This window comes from Crotalus tigris, unplaced genomic scaffold, assembly GCF_016545835.1.
Source record: "Crotalus tigris isolate CLP2741 ecotype Arizona unplaced genomic scaffold, ASM1654583v1 scf7180000024387.2241675, whole genome shotgun sequence".
NCBI lineage: Eukaryota > Metazoa > Chordata > Lepidosauria > Squamata > Viperidae > Crotalus > Crotalus tigris.
In genome coordinates, this window is record NW_024100557.1 from 2,106,036 (window position 1) to 2,130,152 (window position 24,117).

The 24,117-nt window shown below is 35.1% G+C and overlaps 1 protein-coding gene across 17 annotated transcripts in view; it reads right to left on the reverse strand.

Annotated features, from left to right (window-relative positions):
• Window positions 1–5,643: 5,643 nt before the first annotated feature.
• Window positions 5,644–24,117, reverse strand: part of SGIP1 (SH3GL interacting endocytic adaptor 1) — a 115,823-nt gene continuing 97,349 nt past the window's right edge. For all 17 annotated transcript variants that reach the window (XM_039329078.1, XM_039329075.1, XM_039329086.1 and 14 more), the window contains 7 exons: window positions 18,843–18,954; window positions 17,568–17,723; window positions 16,865–16,997; window positions 16,511–16,713; window positions 14,405–14,469; window positions 13,263–13,427; window positions 5,644–12,193 (listed from right to left, as the gene is read on the reverse strand). In XM_039329078.1, coding sequence (XP_039185012.1) covers window positions 12,171–12,193; window positions 13,263–13,427; window positions 14,405–14,469; window positions 16,511–16,713; window positions 16,865–16,997; window positions 17,568–17,723; window positions 18,843–18,954 — 857 coding nt within the window. In that variant the 3' untranslated portion in view covers window positions 5,644–12,170. The remainder of the gene's footprint in view (window positions 12,194–13,262; window positions 13,428–14,404; window positions 14,470–16,510; window positions 16,714–16,864; window positions 16,998–17,567; window positions 17,724–18,842; window positions 18,955–24,117) is intronic.

Genomic DNA, 24,117 nt, shown 5'->3' on the forward strand with positions numbered 1-24,117 from the left:
ACTAACAGAGAAGGGCAAAAGAGATGATCAGCTGACTTTTGCTCAATGAGTTTACGAACTCATATTGGCAGAACATATGCTAAATATCTGCAGAATAAATTAATTTATTGGCTAGAAAAGAAAGATGTTCATTAACTGGCCCCAATAGTTCTGGATAGTTCTGGAAGACTGTTAGCATGTCACCTCTAGTCTAGTCTAACAAAGAGAAAGATTAGAGGTGATATGATAACAGTCTTCCAGTATTGAAGGGGCTGCCACAAAGAAGAGAGGTCTACTCTTCTCCAAAGCCCCTGAAGGAAGGACTAGATGTAATGGATGGAGATTTATCAATGAGAGGACCAATTTAGAACTATGCAGAAATTTCCTGATAGTGAGAAAAATCATTCAGTGGAATGTCTTGGCTTCAGAAGTTGTGGGTGCTTCAACAATGGAGTTTTTTAGGAAGAGATTGGATGGTCATTTGTCTGAAATGGTATAGGATCTCCTGCTTGAATAGGAGGTTGGACTAGAAGACCTCCAAGATCCCTTCCAATTCAGTAATACTGTTAGTCTGTTATAGATAGTTTAGAGCAGGTTGAACAATGTTAAACCATGCTATGGTGCTGCAACACTTCATAGAAAAGTATACCCACAAATCTGGACAATCTCTTTATGCAGCATTTATTGACTTTAGATCAGCTTTTGAGATAGTATCATAGCTCTAAATTGTGGTGTATATTTATTCTGCTGCTCATAATAATTCCTGAGAATACAAGATTGAAGATCAGGTGCAATAGCCAAGGTCATGTCACCACAGAAATATTAGTAAGGAGGCAAGTTAGACAGGGATGTGTATTGGCTTCAGTTTTATTTATGCTATCTTAATTTTAGGGCTAGATCAAACTACGGTAGATCAGTATTAAGGCAAAGGATTTTACAATTAGAGGACCAATCAGAAATTGCTGCTTTCTCTCACATCATTTATTATTTATTAAGCAAATTTATATAGCTGCCTAATAATGACTCCAGGTGGCATGCAACGTTAAAATTTATTTTATAACGTATTTGTAAATAATCACAGTTTAGCTTCTACCAGCTTAATATTTATATCATAGTATAGTGTGGGCCATATAGGAAAACCCATCATGAAACTTGACATTTCCCCTATGACATGGATACTATAGAAACCACAGCCCAGGCTCTTTTGTACTGTCCATTTTACAGGGACATTTGCCATCGACCTAATTACCCCTTTCTGATCTAAATGTCTGGGACATTCTTCTATTAATAATTATATCATAGATACATTTTATGGTCATTGTTAAGACTGATTCTGGTGTAAATGAACTAATTAAAATTGGGTGCACATGAAGACAATATAAAAGACCTAGAAAGGAATACAAAACAATATGCTGATCAAACTTACTAGAAAAGCAGTTATGCTTGGAATGATCAGTGATAAATGGAAATGAGACCACAAAACAACATGGTGGCTAGGTATCATAAAAGTCAATACCAGCCAGAGTATAAAAAAACTGAAAAGGTTCGTTCAAAATTAGAAAATGTGAAAACAGCTGGTTCAGAGAATCACTAAAAATTGGACATGATTGAATGGATAACATCATTACCATTGTCTTCCCATCTGATGTGAGGCCTTGGCAAATGGTAGCATCTCATGTTGGCTGATCTGAAAAACTACGTAAAGTCAGAAACTGGTTAGCATTAGATTGGGACCATTTGGAAATTCCAGGGTCACTGGCTGGATTGGAAAGGTGAAAAACTACCTTGGAAGAATGAAATGTATCTACCTATTGAGGTATGAGTACCTTCACCATAGCAGAAAGCTCCGTTGATAGTTCTAGCATAATAGAATTACCTGTCTCTAACACTGTTGAATTGATGCTGTCAGACTAGGATCTGTGAGTGCTTCCCATACCAGAAGGAAGAGGCAACCTCAGACCTAATATGAATTTGCTATTCTGAAATGATTTTCCCTCAAATAAAAAGCATGTTTAAGAGCCAGTACTTTCAAAGATTTCAATGGGAGAAGAATAATACCAGCATCAAAGCTGCCTTCTTTGTAATTCTCCTTGGAGCATCATTTGTTTCAGACTTCCTTCAAAACTAATTCTACATTAGTTATTATTAGTGTCATCAATACTGCTAATATTAAGAGAGTATTAAACAAATAGAACTATTAATTAAAAGTAATGTGAATTTGAAGAAGCAAAACAAAAGGCCCAAACAAAATGTTATTTTTAGATTTCTCATTTATTTTCAAAGGGAAAAGAAAATCACGTTTAAATTACAGCTTAATTGTTATTTTAATGTTCTCCTTATGTATAGAATTTCATAAAGTTTATTCTGAAATGGGGACCCTATTTGTATAATATGTATGATAAATAATTGCATATTTTGAGATTTTGTGAAATGGATGTTTAAGGGAAATTATGGAGAAAATCCATTTATAAAAATCATTATTTACAAAAAATAGACATTTGTTATCTAATCTAAAAAGAAAAGAAACATTGAAAATATGTGGTTTATGATTATGTTCAACAAGCCAATACAACCTATTCATATTACCAGTGGTTTGATTCAAAGCTTTGCTGAAGGAACTCTGATGCCACAAACTTTTTTCATAATTTACATTTTTTTTGATACCATCATATTAGCAGCAATGAATAAAATAAGCAGTAAACAGCCAACTAGACTACAAGGATAGTGTATTTCATTTCACACAAAATCGGAGATGTCCAGACTTAAACTTTAATGTTTAAAAATATACATATGTATTTTGTGTCCACAAATATCTATAAACAGTTTGTACACAGGTTTTTAAAATATAAAATGATACAGTATGATATTTGATAAAACACCATGTAATCTATTTCAGGACTCAAATACTGTATCTTTTAGAAGTAAAACCCAGGATCTGCAAATGCTAAACTGCATGCCAGTAAATAATGTTTTTAATATAGGGTGTACAACAGTTCAACATGACTGAAGTTTAATATTTAGTTTTTCTGAGCCTTTAATCCAAAATACATGCATGTCTACAGTTTATCAGCCATTAAAACATAAAAAATCAGTATCTTCTAATGCACTAGTATGACTAGTGTGTTGAGATGTCCAACTGAGATGCATTTTTTTAGACTCACAGAATGAAGGTAAGAGTTCTCATATACACATTCATCTGAACCACAATTACACACTTTTTAAGATCTTAAGTGTGTAAGACAGATTTTAGACTTCCACAGATTGCTTGGTCTGCACTGAAATATTGCTCACAAAACATTTACTAACCAACTTTAATCAATGTCAGTGTGGTATTGGACTAGGGAGACCTAAATTCTAGATCACTTTCAGCTACAAGAATCCACTAGGTGATTTCAGACCGGTCACAATGGTGAAAGTGGCATTGAGTATAAGCTCTACACTTTTGGTGGGGTATGCGATGTGATGAATGTAGAAAAGAGGGCTTGCATTGCAATGCTCCTTGTGTTGTTCTGACACACATTCCTTGCTTTGCTCCTCTCGTTTAGTTGCTGATATTTAAGATGTTACAGGAAAAATGGGAGGGATGATGTCATGTGTGACACCTTGAGTTGAATGAAAGATGGGATATAGATCTAATAAATAAATACCCTAACATTTGAAACCTAAAAGGTACCACCTCCGGCTATAGAAAATCCTTCTTAACACTTAAAAAAAAGAAATTGTTCTGAGTGATTTGTGTTTCTAATGACTCTATGGGACAAATTCTTAATAGTTTAAGATGATTAGCATCATTGGAATCAGCTCTTGCATCCACTGATTGAAGAAAAGCGTGTGACTTTCAGGGTCTTGCCAGGAGCAGAGTTGTACAATTGGAAACAAAAATGGTTGGATTGTTTGACCCAACCATTGAACAGTTTGATTTTGAAGTAATCAAACATGCTGGCTATTGTGATAAAATAAATCTTGAATTTTTAAATTTGGAATTTAAAATGAGGAAAATTAGGTACAAATTGCATGTTTAACAACCAGTGTCTGCATTTCAATATACTGAACAGACTCAACACCCTAATAGATCTTAAACATGACTAAGACAGTATCATTACATTTACTTTCTTTTAAAAAGTTAACTATGTGTAAATTTTGGTATTAACTTCTAATTATTTAAAAAAGTAAAAAAATCTATCATTAAAACATCCATTTTAAGAGGCACACTAAACTATATTGCTTTCATTATTTGATTCATGAAGGAAGCCATATCTTTTTCAGGCTTACATGAAAGCTTGTAGAACAGTGGTTCTCAACCTTTTTAATGCCGCGACCCCCAACTGGTGCAGCACCGTTTGCAGAATGGGACTTTTGGCGGGCTCAGCAAGGCAGAGACAGCCTGGACAATTCCTATTGGCTTTTGAAAGCCAATAGAATTAGACTCTATTCAAGAGAGTCTATTCTATTGGCTTTCAAAAGCCAATAGAATAAAAGGGAGTAGCACAGCTAAGGAAAAGGGGAAAAAAATGGCGGACTGCGTTGTTTGGCGACCCCCGTGAAATGGTCGTTCGACCCCAAAGGGGGTCCCGACCCACAGGTTGAGAACCACTGTTGTAGAAAGAGTTGCCTGCTTTAATGAATAACCAAAAGATGCCAAGGTTGCTCAAAATCCAAGGCACATATTTGGAATCATTTCTGAAGCATGCACAGCCTTAAAATGAACTGTTTTTCTAATCCAAGATGAGATGAACCCTAACCTTTGAGAATGTCCCCATACACTTCTGAAATTTTCCACAGAATTAGAATTGTAATGAAGCAGGAGGACATGTTTAAATACATGGGAGAATAATCACATAAATGATTATTTTCATTTAATTAAGTTTAGATCAATTCAATGCCTAATCCTTGGTCACGTCTTTGACTATTCTCTAGAAAGCAGCTGTAGCATGCCTTTCAAAGGTTAATTGCAGCTCCCTTCAAAGAAGGTATGTGCCACTGCTTTAAACTTTTATTTAATATCTATATTTATTTCCGTTTCGTAATCAGTTTGTTTAAAAAGTCCATTATATCATAATCTAGGTATTTCAAAAGTCACATCAAATCTAAAGTAGAGGTTATTTACATGAATTGTCATGCTGGAAGTATTTTATAAAAGAGCATCAACATATTTGTCTTGTGAAAATGAAAGGTGATTTTCTCTCCTGGTAGTTTCAAGATAGCAGCAGTAGTAGGATTGATAAACAAGCATCAAAAAAGCCAGATTAATAAGATCCAAGTTAATTACATTACATTAACAGTAAAGTACAGATCAGGGGTTTCTGGGGATTTCAAAAATCCACATTTGTGGCACATTGAACACCACTTATGCAATTATTTTTACAATATAAATTGATAATCAGATAAAGATTAAGATTAGAGACTTGTTATTAACACTTTATATTCATTTGACTAAATATATATCTAACAAATATTCTAGTTTAAGGACAAAATAGTTTCCAGTTTCATTCACCTTCTTGCATAATAAATGAATAAATATATATATTTAATAATTTGAATTTGGGCGCTCAACTCTTGAATATATTCAGGCAGTTGAGTGAATTGCAATTTCAGAATGAGAATGTCTATTGTTCTGATCAAATTCAGTGCAGCTGTTTTTTAAAGGGAAACAAATAAATATTGTTTATAATATTTTTGTAATCATTTAATGTTTAACAATATCTTCTGTGACGTACTATTTCTGTAACCAGTAGCTAACAAAAGGAAAATGTCTTGCTCATAAATTCAATGATAATTCAATTCTTAACCATTTGTGTGACATTTTGGATTATCAATTAAGAAAACGAATATAGAATACAATTAAATTTCTGAGTAGACTCAAGACTTCAGCCCCAAACTAAAGTTCTAAAAATATGCATTCCTCAGCTAATACATTTATTTTGTCATATCTAAGAAATATCTTCTGCCCAGATCAGTAAGATAATACATAGTTCATACAGATAAATAAAATCAGCAGTATTTGGTTTCTTCGTAAACTAGATGTGATGGTTGACATAATGACAAAATGTAGTTCACCTCGGATGGAACATGGGCAGAAGGATTACACCCACATATAACACATACACACACCTTCAACAATAGGTACATTTTATTTCATATGTTACAGAGTAGATATTTCCATTCTCTGGAACTATCTTGACACAGGGTGATCCCGTCTCATACCCTCCTTGTACCTAGGAATCATAATACTAAATCACATATGGAGGTACCAGACTTGCAAGATTTTAAAGCTATTGGCAGAGCGCATATCCAAGAACAAGATTGGTTCACCATGAGCATCATCTACTCACCAGGAACAAGAATAAAACTCAGTTTATTATTTTATGAAACCCCATGAGGTAAAGGAACAATTGAAACACGTATCCCTTTCTACATGAAGTTGATACCTGAAACGTATTTTAATATGCATATTAAAGCATATTACAGGTAGTCCTTGACTAATGAGCAGTCGTCTAATGATCACATTTGGAGGACTCTGCACCTGGGCTGCATTTATAGTCCTTTGCTGTGTCCCATGGACATATGATAGTGTTTTACAATAGTTTTGCGAAAAACTGGCAGTTGCTCCCAGTTTTCACCAAAACTGGCCCTACGGCAAACATTGATTCACTTAATGGCCATGACATTTGCTTAACAACCATGACGTTTGCTTAACAACCAAGGCATATGCTTCATGACCACTGCAAAAAAGGTAGAAAAATCAGGTCAGTCACACGACCAACCCACTTTATAATCACGACGACATACAAGTATAATGGGCAGGCTCCATTATAGTTGTAATTCAAGAACTACCGATAAAGCTGTCTCTCTCTCTCTCACTCACTATATATATGTGTGTGTGTGCGTGCGTGTGTATGTATATATATTTAATATATATACATACACAAAGTGTACATATGTATACGCACAAGCATACTTTGCAGCATAATTTCAAATTAGTATGGTGTGACTATTGGAGAAACTGTCTCATCCCTGAACAATTAAAGTATACACTATCTGAAATATGCAGAGTGTTGTGTAGTTGATAAAATCAGTACTTGAGAGAATTCTGCATGGCACTGTGAACAAAAAAATTGGCTGAATTATTTCTTAAAATAAAACCATCCTTTCAAACAAAGAGGCACTTCATCAAATATCAGCCTCCCAAATAGATCAGACAGGAAACATGACATGATGAGTTAATTCTATTTTATAATAAGGGTACCTTATCAGAATCTTGCAAGTCTGAATGTACAAATCTCCTGCAGTCACTTTCTACTTTCTGATAACTTAGGACAGATCTTTTCTTTCTTTCTCTGTCCACTTACTCAATTCTGGATTATTCCCCCTTGACTCTGATTGCTCCCAGAGCAGCTTCTCCCGTCACACACACACCTCAATTTTCTAAGGTCATTCTCACATTCCAATACATCAAAGAAATAAAATTAGAGGAAAATGTGAATGCATGAAGTAGGAAGCAAGCCAGCAGGGGATAAAGGCAGTCCTTGACTTACAACCATTCATTTACTGACTGTTCAAAGTTGCAATGGCACTGAAAAAAGTGACCTGACTGGTCCTTGCACTTACAACCATTGCACCATCCCCACCGTCACGTGCTCAAAATTTGAGCACATGGCATGTATTTACAATAGTTTCAGTGTCCTCGGTCATGTAATTATCATTCGTGACCTTTCCACCCAGCTTCGACCAAGCAAAATCAATGGAGGAAAATGGATTCACTTATCAATTATAGGATTCACTAAACTATTGCAGTGGTTCACTTAACAACTGTGCAAAGAAGATTATAAAAATCAGGCACAATTCACTTAATAATCACCTTACTTAACAAAAGAAATTCAGGTCTCAGTTGTGGTCAAGGACTACCATAATGGTTAGGGTGCTGAACTAGGATCACAGAGATCCAGGTTCTAGTTGATCCTTAGACACCAAAGCTAACTGGGGTGATCATTGGGCCAGTCATTCCTTCTCAGCCCTAATTAGTATCAGGCTCTGAAACAAGCTAGGTGAAAAATAACACCTCTTATCTTATCATGACCAATAAGTTTTACTAAGCAGCCTCAGTGCAAAACTGGCAGATGCTGCAACTAAATGGAACAAACATTCAAAACAACAAAAAGGAGGACGAACAACGACCTTTTATATTCTAATTGCGTTCTTAAATTCATAATAATAAAAAATAAGTTCACCAAACCTACCTACCTAACCAGTATAAATGTTCATTTTCTAAATGGGCTTAAAAACAATTTTACTTTTTCCTGATTTTACTGAAGTCCTTGAAATGAGCATCATATCTATTTTGTGTAGAAATATTTTTAAATAATAATTTCTTCTATACAGAGCGATCTTGAGCCTGATCCTGTGGATATTTGCAGACCGTCTCATCAAAGATGCTATAAGACTTTCTTGTGAATAAGTGTGCATAGGAATATGGCTCTGCTTACAGCTATAATGATGACACAATCCATTTGACAAGCCTTGCACACCATACAGGCAATTGCTTCTCATTGTAGCTTGCTTAAAAGACATGCTAAATGTTTGGTTTTCTTTTCTTTTATGAAGCAGGATTTCTTGAATATGCTTTTTATAAAGAAGATCCATCCAGCTGCAGCACAGAATTCATATATCTGTATACTTACCCTGTTAATTCTCACTTACAGCTGAGATATTTTTTTTATTTTGTTTCTAGCTATGAAATATCAAGGTGGATACAAAACTGTAATTATAACCTCATTTGGGTTAAAAAGTTTTACAAAGTCCTTCTTAGTTGTATAGATCTGAGTAAGACTTTATCTTAGAATAACATCCTGTAGTCATGGCTAGATTAAGGAGCTTCAGGAGTAAAATGTTCCCATTTAATCCCTAGCTTTGCTCACTTAAAACTAGGAGAAGGATGCTTGTAAGGAACAAGGAGTATCACAGAGCAAAAGCAATAGTTATGTTTTTGTCCATTGTTATATTGTTACTAAGGAATAATGATTTTATAACAACCTTTTAACTGTGTCTTTTTCTCTGCTTAATAATTTATTTCCTAGATATTAAAGGCTGAGACATACAATAGCTATTTTCAGAATGCCTTGCCAGTTTAACTACAAACCATGCTGGTTAGGAATTCTGTGGAATGGACCTTTGAACAGCCCCAAGTTGGGGAAGGCTGAGCTAAGCTAAATTTCTACTTTAAAGTTTATTTTTGGTAAATAAGCTCAGAAACAAACTACAAGCAGAATTTTAAAAAAGAACCCGCCTAATATTATTCACATTTTAAATAATCCTAATTAATAATTTTAATTGTATTAAGGAAACAGGAATCAACAACAAAAAAGACTGTAGTTATTTGAGATTAAACAGGTATATAAATCAAGCTCCAGTAAGAGGTGTTTTTTTTTTTTGGTATTAAATCTGGTAAAAAAAATAGAATTGTGTTATTGGCTAAAGATTCAATAAGTATGTTTCTATTTTCAGGAGTAAATCAAGACTTTCCAAAGCAATGCCAGTAAATGTATCTCTGGCTACTAACTTGTTAAAACAATGAGATTTTATTTTTTTGCTGGATGCTATTATTTTAGATGCAATGTAAGGCCTATATTCCAATTCATTGCAAAAAAAAAATATCTATGATGTGGTTTTTAATAACCTTTTTGGAATCCATGTAATCTTTCTGAGCTAATCTTTATGTTTCAAACATAGCAAATTATTTTAATTTAAACTGATTTTTCATTTCATATTTATCAATGAAGAGTTTAAAGATTTTCAATCTCCTTTATTAGCTTTAATGTTATATTTTTGAAAAATGAAGGGAAAGGGTTTTCCACATTTGCAAAACTACTTACAAGTAAATGGTTTTTAGTTTTTAGTTCAAATCAGAATACATGAAATTTCTGTTGGCACCAATTAGGAAATGCACAGATATCTGAAATGGCCAATAGAGACCCAGTTATTTGGTAACTGGTATGTATTGTAAAACAAAAGCAAAACAATTCCAGAGTAGAAAAAAATCTCTATTCATTAAGTAAGCAGAAATGTGCTTCCCTTTGTCCAGCTTTTGTGATACTGAGTAATAAATGCTGGTAATAGCCCAATTTCACTTTCACAGGAAAGAGCAAACATGGTAAAATTTATAAGAATGCAAAGTATAAACACAAAGATAACTTTTCCATTTCAAACCATGAGGAGCTCTAGCAAAAATCAATCTTTATCATATTTATCAGTGAGATAGAGAAACCAGTGAAGCTTAAGCGGGGGGGGGGGGGACATTATTTTGGATTGTATATTTTCCATAAAATTAACTCTATAGTTTTCAAATACAAGACTCATACCAAAAGGAACTAACGAAACAAGGTAGTTGATGGATGTGGAATTTCAGTTTCTATCACTGCAAGATATATATTTTTCATACTTGATGATAAACAAATATATTCATGACCAGATAGAGCCTTTAATTTTGTCTGCTTGTTTTAATGCAGACATAGTTGCTTGTCAAGCACAGCTATTTTCACATGCAAGTGAGACAGTTGGATGCCAACCTAGTTAGACCACAGTTTATAAAAATACTAGTCGTAAGCACAGAAAATAGCAGAATAGATACTCTGCACCTCTTTACAATGACTTCTCATATAGCATTCCTTATTTGTACTGGATTCAGCTACAATTCAGCTACCATTTAAATAGACAGGTGTGCAACATTTGTACACACCTAGTATGTAAGCAATGGAGAATCAAATCTTTTGCTTTTTTTCAGACCCTAAGAAATTTAACACTGACTAGCAACTTGAAATCTTTTTGAAGTAGAATATCCTGGTGTTTAAGTAAGGGAAACAAAAATTCAGCAATTATTTTGTCACCTGTGCTGTTCAAATGGCTTCTTTCTTTCCTTTTTTAGCCTTCAAATACAGATTGGCCAGGCTACAAATCTTGATATGTATGGATGACATCTGTGTAATGTGTGTGCACGAGACACACACACACACAGAGAGACATTCTTCTTTGAAGTTCTTGTTTCCCTACAAATAAGTTAAAATCTAGCTGAAGAACACAATGTTGGTCAGAGCCAGTTTTTGGCATGCAAATTGTCCTGTAAAAATAAACAAGCACATCCATGAAGTCAGAGGCTTGCCCGGGTAAAAAAATAAAACCACCACCACCACCATCACAGGATTTCTCTTCATCGCTAGTTATTTGTTAGCCAGCTTTCCCTTGCACCAGGTTTAGTGAAAATAGTGGAAGAGCCTTGCTGCCGTTTCTGTGCTTTCCTTTCTTTTTTTATGCCAGCTTTCCCAAACTGGTGCTCGCAGGGCAGCTGATGTCCAGCATATCTGCAAGGTACCAGGATGAGGAAGGCCGCGTGAAGCTTGCATAGCAGAAATATTTCTAAACCTTTGTGCTCTTTCTTTATCTTCAATTTCACTCATGTTGGACTAACAAAAAGAAACAGCTATCTCAGTACAAGATTTATCTCAGTCGCAGGTTCTAACAGTTATCCAAAAATTTCTCCCCCCCCCTCCTTTCAAACATACTTCAGACATGATGGGAATGCTTAAAGTGAAAAACTACATTTGTACCATAATCACCTCAACATTTATTTTGAGATGTTCTGAAGTTAAACCAATTAAATACTTAAAAGACATATCTATTTATTTATGTAACTATGTTTGTATGATATATGCTACGAACAGAAAAAAATGATGAATTTGCAGGTGAGTTAATTTTGATGTTCTTTTTGAGGCACTCCTTTTCTCACAGCTAGCATTGTGTTCAAATTGTATACATTGACAAAATGCATCGGCCTCCAAAAGCTTGTCAACATTACTACTATTAAATTTATATATCACAGTTTAAATTACACCCATTTCTTGAACGATCAAATACTAAAACTCAAGTGTCTAACTGCTAAAATACAGCCTTACTAGAATGAGTACAATTTACAAATACAATAATTACAATTTAAAACATGAACAATATTACATCTAGAAGTAAATACTGTAGGACTGATCAACATGGCATTTTCTGAGAGAGAAATGTTGAATTGCTGATGCTTTCAACAGAAATGTCCTGAATACAGGATTCAGTTAGTTTCCCCTCAACAGCATATAAAAGCCATCCAACCACGCAGTCCTCAGCTATATGGATTTTCAACATACTTGCATATACTTCGGTTAGTTATCTGCCAGGTACTTTCCTGTAAAAATAATTAAAGGCATGTAAAAAGAAAAGTTAATGACATTTGTAATGCCTAGATTTATTTTTATAAACACACTGTTATCAACTAAATATAGTACCAGTTAAATTATGAGAATCAAAGTGAGACCTAAATAGTTGATGAGACCATTACGAAACATGAACTTCATTGTAAAATTTTGTGAAGCAAGAGGAAGAAGTATAGATATTTATTTATTTATTGGAGGCTATACAACTCCAGATGTTTCTGGACATCTTACACTTTAGAAAAGAAAGAAGCAAAAACGAGGAAAACAGATCATATATATCCACTGCAGGGTAGGGAGGCGGATACACATCAAGCAAAAAAGACAATGCAGCAATAAAAGGTACACTTTTAGCACTCATAAATGTCTTAAATAAAAATTGTCAAGATGTGACGTAAATAATTTATCCACATGGTATCCTTCCTATGTGCTGAAGTTGACAATGTTCTAGTTCATAAACAACTGGAACTACAGTGGAGAATATTGGTCTGCTTCCTGATTCAGCAAATTATATAAAATTAATATATTAAACTACTGATCGTGGTTGAAACGCATAATCAACCAACTACACAACGCTACTTTGTTCTTCAATCTTTAGTTGTCTTCTTCATCTGCTTAACAGACTGAGATAAAGTGCAGGAGCAGACATATGGGAAAATAATCAAGGAAGAGAAGTTGTATTTTTTTGCCTACACGTATGCAGTTCCAGTGGAGTTTGATTGACTTGTTTTCCTGGTTGAATTACAAACTGAAATATGTGGCTGTCATTGTTCATGAAATTCTTAGTTGGTAAATTTGACCAGGTACCTTCTAATACCTGAATGACTAGGTGCAAATGGCACTGAAATTATACTTATCACATCTAATAATCCAATTATTTTTGTTGATACACATTTCCATTATTAATTATTATTGTTGGTCACACAGTCAGACGTTTAGACTGAATTTGGCATTTTTCCTATCGAATCTTTCCCAAGAATCTGAGATAGGATTATGATTATCATTAATATTACTGTAGGAAAATAGAATTTAGCTTTTCCTTACCTGCTGCAAATCTCTTTTTGATAAGTGAAAAACGATACCCAGCTCCAACAAGTTCAATATCACAGCTGGACAGAGTGCTCCCTTCGCTAGTGAACTGCACAACCAGGGGTGAAGGTTTACTTGGTCCGTCAGATAACTGGAATCGTGCAAGCAAGGAACCTACCCCTTCAGACAGAAAATTCATCAAAGTACATTAATATAGAAAACAATGCAGTCTTGTGCCTAGACTATAGAAAGCCCATTAATACAATACTGGAGTAACATAAGGTTTGGACTGCATCCTAGTCTTTTCACATGACAAACTTATGCCCTGAGATAATTGAAGTTTGAAAATAAACTTTTTTTAAAGACATGGATAAGTTAAAGTATTCAAGCTTTAAATCAGTCTATTGCAAATTAAGCTTTAGGCCATTTGAGCCACTACTTGAGGAATTTAAACTACTCTAAATTGCAAAATGGCAGGGTATTTAATTAACCCAGGGTCTCCAAACTTAGCAATTTTAAGACTTGTGGACTTCAATCCCAGAATACCCCCAGCCAGAATGCCAAGTTTGAAGATCTTTGAATCAACCTACTATATTTGTTGGAATTCACAATTTGTCCCAGAGGCGCTGGATGAAACTAAAGCTCCTGTATTAGTATAACTATTACAATGTGTTTTAGTTATATCTAACACTGTATTAAAGTTTACAAACAAAGAAGTTACTGCTGTGGTAAATTTAGCTATGTTTGAAAACTTTGGAACAGGTCAAAGTGTTTGGTATCATGGAATCAGTCCATGGTTCAAAAATATTAAATATATCTCCTGTTAAGATAAGTGTAATTCAATGAAAAAAATTTTTTTATATCTATTTAGGTACTCACATAATATTGGCTTGTTCAGTTAAGGCTCCATTTTGCTTTAACGTTCACAAAATTGTTAATTTGGTGTTACACAGATAATTGTTCAATATATGAATATCTTTTTGAATTATATAACAACATTGTTTGTATTGTTTATATGCATCGTATATTTTATATGCTTTCTATTCCAGTCTATTTCTAGTTGAATATCTTAACTACCTTGAAAAGATATGGGTGATTGATCAAAGAATGATGAAAGGGAAGAAAGTTTTACTAGGAATATAAACTTGTATGATTACCTCCATTTTCAGATTTTTGAGAAATATCAGGAATTCTCCACAATATCCTTTGTTGTTCAGTATTCCTAAAAATATGAAAAAAATTCTCAAGAAAGAGAACACTGAAGAACACTTCTAGCAAAATTGTATTCCATTCTAGAATATACAGTAAGCAAATTAAGTATCACCCATCTAACTCAATTCTGTTTATATCATACCTTCAGTTATTTTTTGTTGAATAAGGGGATAGAGTAGGGTTATGCGAAATGTTTTGAATGTGAGATATGTTTTTATTTGTTAACTTTATTTGCCGCCTATCTTGCTGTGGGGGCTACTCTAGGCAGATTTTTTCAAGTTGAAAGTTCTAGTCTGGAATTATTTTTTTCTCAAATTGCCTTGTTTCAGACTCAAAATAGAGTTGTTTTTATTTTAAAATGCTGCACATCCAAAATGATCAGAAGTACTCATTTAAAACTTAAAGCATTTTGAATTTGAAATATTTACTATGCTATGCTCTAAAATAGGGGTCCCCAATCCCTAGTCTGTGGACCGGCACTGGTCCGTGGCATGCTAGAAACTGGTCCACCCAAACAAGCAAAGCCCCATCTGCAGATGCAGGCAACACATAAAACCCACGCCCCCTCCGGTCCACAGAAAAACCTCTCTCCATGGAACTGGTCCCTGGTGCCCAAAGGGGGGGGGCGCTGCTCTAAAATGAGTATGTTGCACTTGTATACAATATATTTCCTGTATTTTAAGTGTAATGCTAAAATTTTGAATTAAGAATTCAGGAAGTTCCATACCTACTTGCATTCTGTACATATATCTGAATCAATGATATATATGTTTCTATCTGAATCATGATACAAACAGTACCATAGCAACAATAGACCTGTTCCTGTCCATTACTTTCCTGCAATTAAGGCTACAGTGAGATTTGCCAAGGGAAATCTAAAAGCAAAGAGATGGATAGATAGGTAATCCTTTCTGTTCCCACCCTAGCAATCCCTCTCTTATTTCTCCACAATCTATCTGTTAATGCAGAGGTCCCCAACCCTTTGGGCACCAGGGAAAGGTTCTGTGGAGAGAGGTTCTTCTGCGGACCAGAGGGGGCATGGATCTGTGTGCTTTCTGCATCTCATGGATGGGGCTTTTCTTGTTTGTGTGGGTCGATTGCTGGCATGCCGCGGCCCAGTATTGGTCCATAGACCGGGGGTTGGGGACCCCTGTGCTAATGTGTTTTTCCCTTGTTGAGGCATTGAAAAAAGACTCATCACTGTTATTACTAGCTATAAACTAAAGCAGGGACCAAATTTACAAATTATGGAGAATCTTAAAAAGAGCTTTTGTTTGTAGGTGTTATATTTATTGATATTTACTGAACTAAAAATTAAAATTGATGCATTTACTGCCTTTCTCATGATTGATGGAATTTTTAATATTGTATTATGTTTCAACATTGGCTGGCAAATAATTTTGATATTGAAGGCCCTTGAGAGGTTTTTGGGGGGACCCCTAGGGGTCCTGAGACTACACTTTGAAAAATACTGCATTAAAGCAACCATGTCTTCTTTGAGGCTTCTGCACAAATCTAAAAGAAAGAAGTGGCTGTTTAAAAATTGCCTTAAGGAGTTGACTCACTTAAGACATGGCAATCCCCCCCCCCCCCCACACACACAAACACATTTGTGAAGAAGCCTGAAAAAAAGGCATGGCTGCCCTAATAATCTGGAGAGAGGTACTGCGCTTCCAGAAAGTCTGAAGCCCTTATTAATAATTTGTGTAGTGTATATGCGACACAATTTCTAGTGACTCTGGGCCGTTTCCAATTGTAAAAACACTTGAAAACAAATAAGAATACCAGAAATATCTTAAAAACAAAAATGATCCCCCAAAAGAAACAGAGATGGCTTCTTCTGAATGCCGTTTGCTCTTTCTCATCATACTTGAAATGCTAAATACTTATACAGACAAAGTTGTGCCAAAGTTTTAATAAGCATATGGCTCTTAATGACTACAGCTTGCCAAGACTATTTCTGGCTCTCCAAAGGTTTTACTCAACTTCAGTTACCAAAAAAGTACACTGATGGAATAAGAAAGAGTTCAAGGAACACCTCTGGTTCATACCAAATGGCAGGTGGAAGCACAGCTTGTAGTTTTGTCACTCCACCATCAATAGGAACAAGGAATTGCACATTGTTTAAAGCTACTGGTGTAGTCATTGCCTCTATATTATACTTGTAGTCTATGCGTAGATCTGTGCTTGTAGGTTCACACCGCCAGTTCACTGCAAGATTCAGTGGAGTAGATTGAATACCCTGTGTTGATACCTTGTAAGATAGAAAGAACATTTAGTATCTGTATGAGCCAGCAGACACAGAGAGGAAAAGAGTGTGAGAGAAATGTTTCATAATGAACATCTGAAGAGTTTATGATTAAACGATGATTATAGACTCTGCAAGATCAGAAAGGAGCTCATACCTGGTATTTAAGCATATCCACATTATAGTATGTTGCTTGTGGTTTCTGTTCAGACACTTTCCTCAAATGAGTCATCAAATTTGGCATGTTTACCCAGAACTCCTTTGTGTTGGCATCAGCATGAGTGCTGTCACTGCATTAATTTAAAACAGGAGGTACACATGCCATTTTCATCAATATAAAATATTTGTCAGTTTTGTATTAAAATTATAGTTAATTCCAGCTGCACAATTTCTCTTTAGGCTAGGGGAAATAAACTTAACAATGTGTGATCTAGTGGAGTAAAGAAGACCTAAGGACCTATGCAGTGGTGGGATTCAAATATGTGAACAACCAGTTCTTTGTGTGGATGCCACTTCCGGAAGTCGATTCTGGGCCTGGGCAACAAAAAATTAGCTATCAATTCTGCCAATTGGCTGAATCCCACCCCTGGACCTCTGTCACAATCTCTTGGGGTAAGAGATTGTTTTCTTCTGAGTTTTGAAATCACGTTCATTCTTTTTAAAAACTAGATTTTTACCTAACCTAAGTATTACACTAGAGCCAGTTTGGTTTGGGAGCTTTTTCAAAGAACAGCAGAAAAAAAAAGATTCAGTGCAATTTAAAAATCAATTAATAAATCAACAACATAAGCCATAAACATATGCAAAAGTTGCAAAAACTACTATTTCCTGTAAAAAAACCCTATTACCATGATATTTACCAGCAAAGAAGTTGAGGATTTGGCAAAACATGTTCCAATCTGTTGTAATTTGTCACACGAAATGTTAGAACAGCTGGAGCAGGGTTATTGGCAAAATGTCTAGTAATTCCCGCAGGAAATGACAGCACCATTTCTCCGGTAATCTTTACTATACATCTTCAGAATCAAAAGAATGGCAGGCAGAGAAAAAAGAGCACACAAGTTATGCACACTAACCAGTTTTGAATCAAAACATATGTATGCATAGTCTGGTTTCTTATTTTCAGCATATTCTACTCCCGCTTCAGGCATCCATATAGTATGAATTTATCGTACACTCATTTGGAAACATGAAAAATGGTGTTCAAGAATTTGTGAAGCTATTAAAAAGAATGCAAGTTCTTCAAATATGCCAGAATTACAAACTAAGTTATACCCACAATTTTCATGTTTTTTAAAAAATGATTACAATAAAATGTTTTAGGAAGCAATTTTTAGAAAGCAAGATCAATGGCTAGGAAAAATGTATAAAGCTACACTCTTTGATTTATTATGTTCCTCTGAATTATATGATATCTATCTTTGCATGAACAGAACTGATATATGTCCTAAAGATGAAAGATTATAACATATGGCCTGAATTAGCCTTGGGATATATTTGTGCTAGTTTTAGTGATTCTGAAAATGTGGTACAAAATTTAGGAAACTATCTCTGGGTTGAATCTGGAGTTGTATAGAATAGAATTTCACTAAGTTTACTTATGAGGGCAGAAGATAGAAGGAGAAATATGGCACTTGCTCTCCCTTTCTATTTCCTGCTCCTTTCCATTGGAAATTTGCTCTAGAAAGTTTCCCGGAGACTGATAGCATTGTGGGCAGTGGAGATGGTAAGAGAAAATCTCTATTACGGCTCATTATCTCCATGAGGAAGTACATTAGTTCCTAATTTGTCATCCCTAGGTATTAAGGCATATTTGAAGAATTAAATGGCACATTAATCACTGGACATTAAGGGGTATATTAAGAACTCCAACAAAATGGGTATCATTAAGAAGAATATAATTAAATCCTGGAAACTATAATTTAAAGGGCTGTTATTTTTTTGAAAAATATCATGTCCCATTGCCATTCCGTAATTATTCCCCAACATATGTATCTGATGAAAGGAAATGTTTTCTCTAGATTTGTTGCTATATTGTGAACAAAGGGTATTCAAGAGGAAATGGGTAGTGTAAATCCAATCCTGAATTGCCAACTAAATGGGAAGATGAAGAGAAGAAAGGGTACAACGCTTACTTGTTAGGATCAGCTCCTTTGAAGTACGCATTAACAGTTTCAGTGAAAGCTGCAGCTACAGGGAGGGTGTCTTGTGCACCCATTGTTAAGGGGCTGGGTCCTCTGGAAGAGCCTGCAACCAATGAAACCCAGACATTCTCTTTTTCACTAAAACTTTTTTACTTCTTTCAAATCAATGTTAAAAAAAAAGATAGAGGTGGATTTGAAAAATACAGTACAGGTAGTCCTTGGTTAACGACCATACTAGGGAGCAGAAAATTCATTGTTAAGCAATGGAATCATTCAAATAGACAGACAGACAGACAGATAGGAAGGTAGGTAGATAGGTAGATAGACAGATAGATAGATAGATAGATAGATAGATAGATAGATAGATAGATAGATAGATAGATAGATAGACTTTATTGTCATTTTTTATTGTGGGCATACTGGCACAAATTAAAAACGAAATTCTGTTGCCTGCTCTCAAAAGTGTACACATACACAACATACATATAAACATGCTGTATACATACATATGTATATAAGGCATCACATGGCTACCACTTGTGGTTTTCCCTGCTGGCTTTCCCACAGACTTTACTTGTTAGAAGCCAGTTGGGAAGATCTTAAATGTGACTGTAGGATGCTGTGACTTTCATAAATATGCAACAATTCCCAAGTGCCTAAATTACAATCACATGACTGTGGGAATGCTGTGACAAATGCAAAGTCTGATTGTAAGCCACAGTTTTTAGCAACTGTTGCAACTATGAACAGCCACTAAAAGAACGGTTGTTTGGCAAGAACCTCTAAAAACAATCTTGTTTTTATCACCAAAGCAGACTACAGATATACACAATATCTATATTTCTTTAAGCAATATAATAAATAAAACAATATAATTCAGACAACATCAAAACAAGAGGAATGTTTGCTTGAAATTAAAACAGCTTTTTTTTTTTGCATGGTTGTACAGTAGAACATGACCATTTGGGCCAATCATTTGAGGATCTATATAATGGCAGTTTAGTGATAGTTGAATTTAAGATCATAATAATCTACTGATAACAGCAAGTACTCAAATGTTGCTTAAAAGACAATGTAAATGAAGGAAAAAAGGGGAAGTCAACAAGAGAAAACCTGAAGGATAAATGTATGCTGGTTGCTCAATATGATTAGCCAGAGAAGACTAGGATTATGATGTTCATAAACATGGGAGAATGACTGGAGAATAACAGCCTTAGCTGGAAGGAAGAACAACCACTCCTTCCTCTTCCCCCAGTTTAAAGGCTAAATTCAGTATATGAGTTTTCTGAAAAAAGGAGAATATATTCCACTGGAAATTACTTTGAGATGTGCAGTTAGTTTTTTGTTTTATGAACCTCTGAAATAGGTTGAGAGACATAAAGAGCTCATAGGTACCTACATGCAGTGGTGGGGTTCAAATATGTGAACAACCAGTTCTCTATGTGGATGCCACTTCCAGAAGCCCATTCTGGCCTTGGGCAACAAAAAATTAGCTACCGGGTCTGCCGAACCGGTGCAAACTGGCTGAATCCCACCACTGCCTATAATTCAGTTGTCAACTAGAAGTCTAGAAACTGAAGTCCTAGCATATCTGGAGGGTTTCAGGTTTGGGAAAGGCTGATTAAAGTATGGATTATACTAAAAGAACATGTATCAGAAGCATTATACATAATTTGCAACTTTTTAGTAATAGTGTCTAAGCTATGAGCAATTGTTGGCAGCTAAAGTTTAGATAAAATAAATGAAGCACTAGATAGATACTGCCTATTTTCTTAGCAGCCAGTATATGCAGATGTAATCCATATTATTTTTCTATTATATTTGATTTAGAATAGTGAGAAACTGAAGATCAGATGTTCCCTTCCCCTTCTCAGGATATCAACAATTGCAAGAGAAAAAAGTGGGATTTTTGTATATTACAATGACAAATGACAAAAGCTGAGCATTCCATTAACAGAATTCTACAGATCTCATTTTTAATACTTAAGCAATAGCATGCTCCTTTTGGCAGGGCACATATATTTTAACTTTCAAAGAATACACGGGGATAAGGGTTAGACGCGGAAACCAAATCAGGCAGAAAAGGTATAGATTTATTTTCAGAGCCTGTTATGGACCTTGAATCCTTGCATATGACCAGCAAAAAGCTGTTTTTGTTTATTTTAACCTTTAAACTAAAACTAGAGGAGGAGGATGCTTTCTTTAGACTGGGTTCAATTAGACTGGCACAGCAATGAAACAGACTTGAATATATTATCGAGTTGTGACCAGGTGTTTTCCGTGCAGGCGGAGACCACATTTAATATTTCAGAAAGCTTCAAGATTCAACCCAGTATTTAATTAATCAACACATTTTAAAAACTGTAAAACTTCCTTAGATTTTAACAAGGCTAGGTTATAAAGAAAAGAAAAGGAAAGTCTGTGCGAATAAAGTATGATTGCTCATTCTGCATAGGCCCTTTGTGAGGCCTTCACAAGGCTTCAGGGAGGCCTTGTCACAGAGCAAAAGCTGCTTTGGCCAGACCTGCCTCAGCAGCAGCAGCAGCACCAGGAGAAAAAAGCTGCTGGTACGTGAAGTAGCAGGGATAGGTGGGAGTGGAGTGCAAGCAACAGACTGGGGGGAAGAGACAGGTGAGTGGTGCTTCCAAGCACCCAAATTTTAATCACATGTACGCAGAGGCGCTGCAGTGGTCTAACTTCAAGGATTGCTATAGCTACCATTGATTCAGTGCAGTCGTAAATTCAAGTGGTCACTGTATCAATGGTAGCTATGTGGTGACTACCTGTATGCACCTTATGTCAGCAAGAATATTCCAAGGGTATGCTTTGGAAAATGATTTGCCTTAACCAAACAAGGCATACTTAAAAAAATACATGGGATACTCATTGCAATGTATTTGCTCGTTGTGAATGGCCAAAGAAAGCCAAAAGTCATAAATGAAGATTGGCTGTTTTAAGGACCAGGCCTCAAATCAAAATATTGATTTACTTTAAATAATGCTCTTAAAAAAAAACATTTACTATAGCAAACCCCAGCCATTTACTTCTCTAAGTACATTGATAAACAGCTTTGTAGCGCTTCTATCCATCCCTCTCTAGGAAATTCTGCTTTCTGAGTTCTAGGTTCCCACAAAATAGGTATTTTTTGGCATGTGGAGTCAAAACCTTATTCCACACCTTCTCACAGATTGTCCTTGAGGATTATGCATATAACTTTTTACTACTCCTCAGTTTGTAAATATCTCATTTAATGAAAGCCCTTCATCTTACCTGCCTATAATTTGTATGCCCAATCAGAGGGAAAATATAAATACATTTTTCTAGATATTCTTCTAAAATAAATAAAGTTACATACATACATATAAACATAAATTAAGAAATAATTTAAAATAACTTATTTGTTCCTGTTTAAGAATACAGTAATAGTAATAATTATTCTTCCCAAACTCTTAGAACGCAAATATTAGAAAAGACCTAGTGTAAATATTTTTTTTGTTGGGTAGATCATCATCATTATCATCATCATCCAAACTATCAGAAAACAAAAGTGTGTATGTAAAAGACAGCCAAGAACAAGCACTGATGCAAATTAAACACTAAATGTACAGGGAACAAAAAGTGAATATCAAAATAGTGTAATAAAATCCTGAACAGAATGCTGGTAAGGAAATGCATTACATGGTCAGTTTCTGCCTAAAAGATTAAGGGGAAAGTGGATAAGGATAAAATCTGCAATAGCTTATAATTGGAACATTAAAAAAAGAAACCAAAGGGTCCATTTTGGCTGTGCAAGAGCAAGCTATTAGAACTAATGCAATCAAGGCTAGAACTGAAAAATTGAATGATTAAAAATGCAGACTGTGCAAAGAAGCAAAAGAAACAGTAGATCATATATTCAGCTCATGCAAGATGGCACAAACTGGTTATACTCAATGACATAATACAGTTGCCAAAACTGACTCATTGGAACATCTGTAAAAATTATAATATACCTGTAATGAAAAATTGGAGGGAACTTTAAGTTGAAAAAAAAGTTGACAATGAGCAGGGATTTTCAAGTAGTCTTAACTCACAATATATCAGATATAACTCTGGTTGAAAGAAAAAAGTGTGGATAAATTGATGTGGCAATACCAGAGGATAGTAGAATATAAGACAAAGAATTGAAGAACACAAAGTAATAAGATCTGAAAAACGAAATTGAAAGATTATGGCATAAATCAGTTATGGTGATCCCAGTTGTTATTGCCATACTGCGTGCCGTATGAAAAAAATCTTGGCCAGTACTTAGAAAAATCTGTGCATTAACAAAATTTCCATCAATTGCAAAATGCCACAATACTTGGATTCACCTATATACTACACTGAGGCATTATGACATCCTAGATTCTTGAACTTGATGTGTATGAAGACAAACATCAGCTAAAGAACTGGCAGCTCTGACTTGTCATTGTTGTGAACAGATAATAACAATAATAATACTGAACTGATTTGTATTTTTGTCATGCAAGTGAATGGAACAACTGTGCAACAAAAAGGATTAAGCCTAAAGTAAAAATCTCTAATTCAGAATTTGCCCAGGTCCCATCACAACTATGAGCCACCCACTGCTTCTTGAATACAGGAACAGATATCATCCTCCACCAACTCTCAGCCCATCACAAATAATGCCCTGCCTATGTTTTGAAGCTCTGCTTCAAAGATACTATTTCTATTCTAAGCAATCTTAAGCATTTCCAAGTGATTAGTCTATCACGTTTCATTCCAATCTAACATACCTCCAGTTCTATTTGGCTACAGCATCTTGTATGCTCCCCCCTTCCCCCAGCACCAAGTTTCTTCTTGTAAGACTATTGCATCCTTCCACTTTTCCCCGTTCTTCTTCCAGTTGACTCATTCATGGCTTATAAAGGAAATGAAGTCCAATAAAGTCTTCTGGCAACCATGTGATCCCCATTTTTGCAAAATACCTTTGTTCTATCCTTAATTTTCAAGTAACCATAATTTGCATTGGCTGGTTGAACCATATCCTTATTTCTTTTTCTTTCTGTGTCTATTGTACTGCGATGGCTCCCTCCTACACACACACAATACCTTTTTAAAAGTCTTTTAGCTGCATTGTAGACATGTTGGAATAAAGCTACAAAATTTCAGTGAATGGTATTCCTTTGCTTCCATGTATCTGAATCATAAGTTCTCCAATACTGCAAAATTAATATTTATTCTGTATGGAAAGAACAAAAAGTCACATAGGTAGTCTTCAACT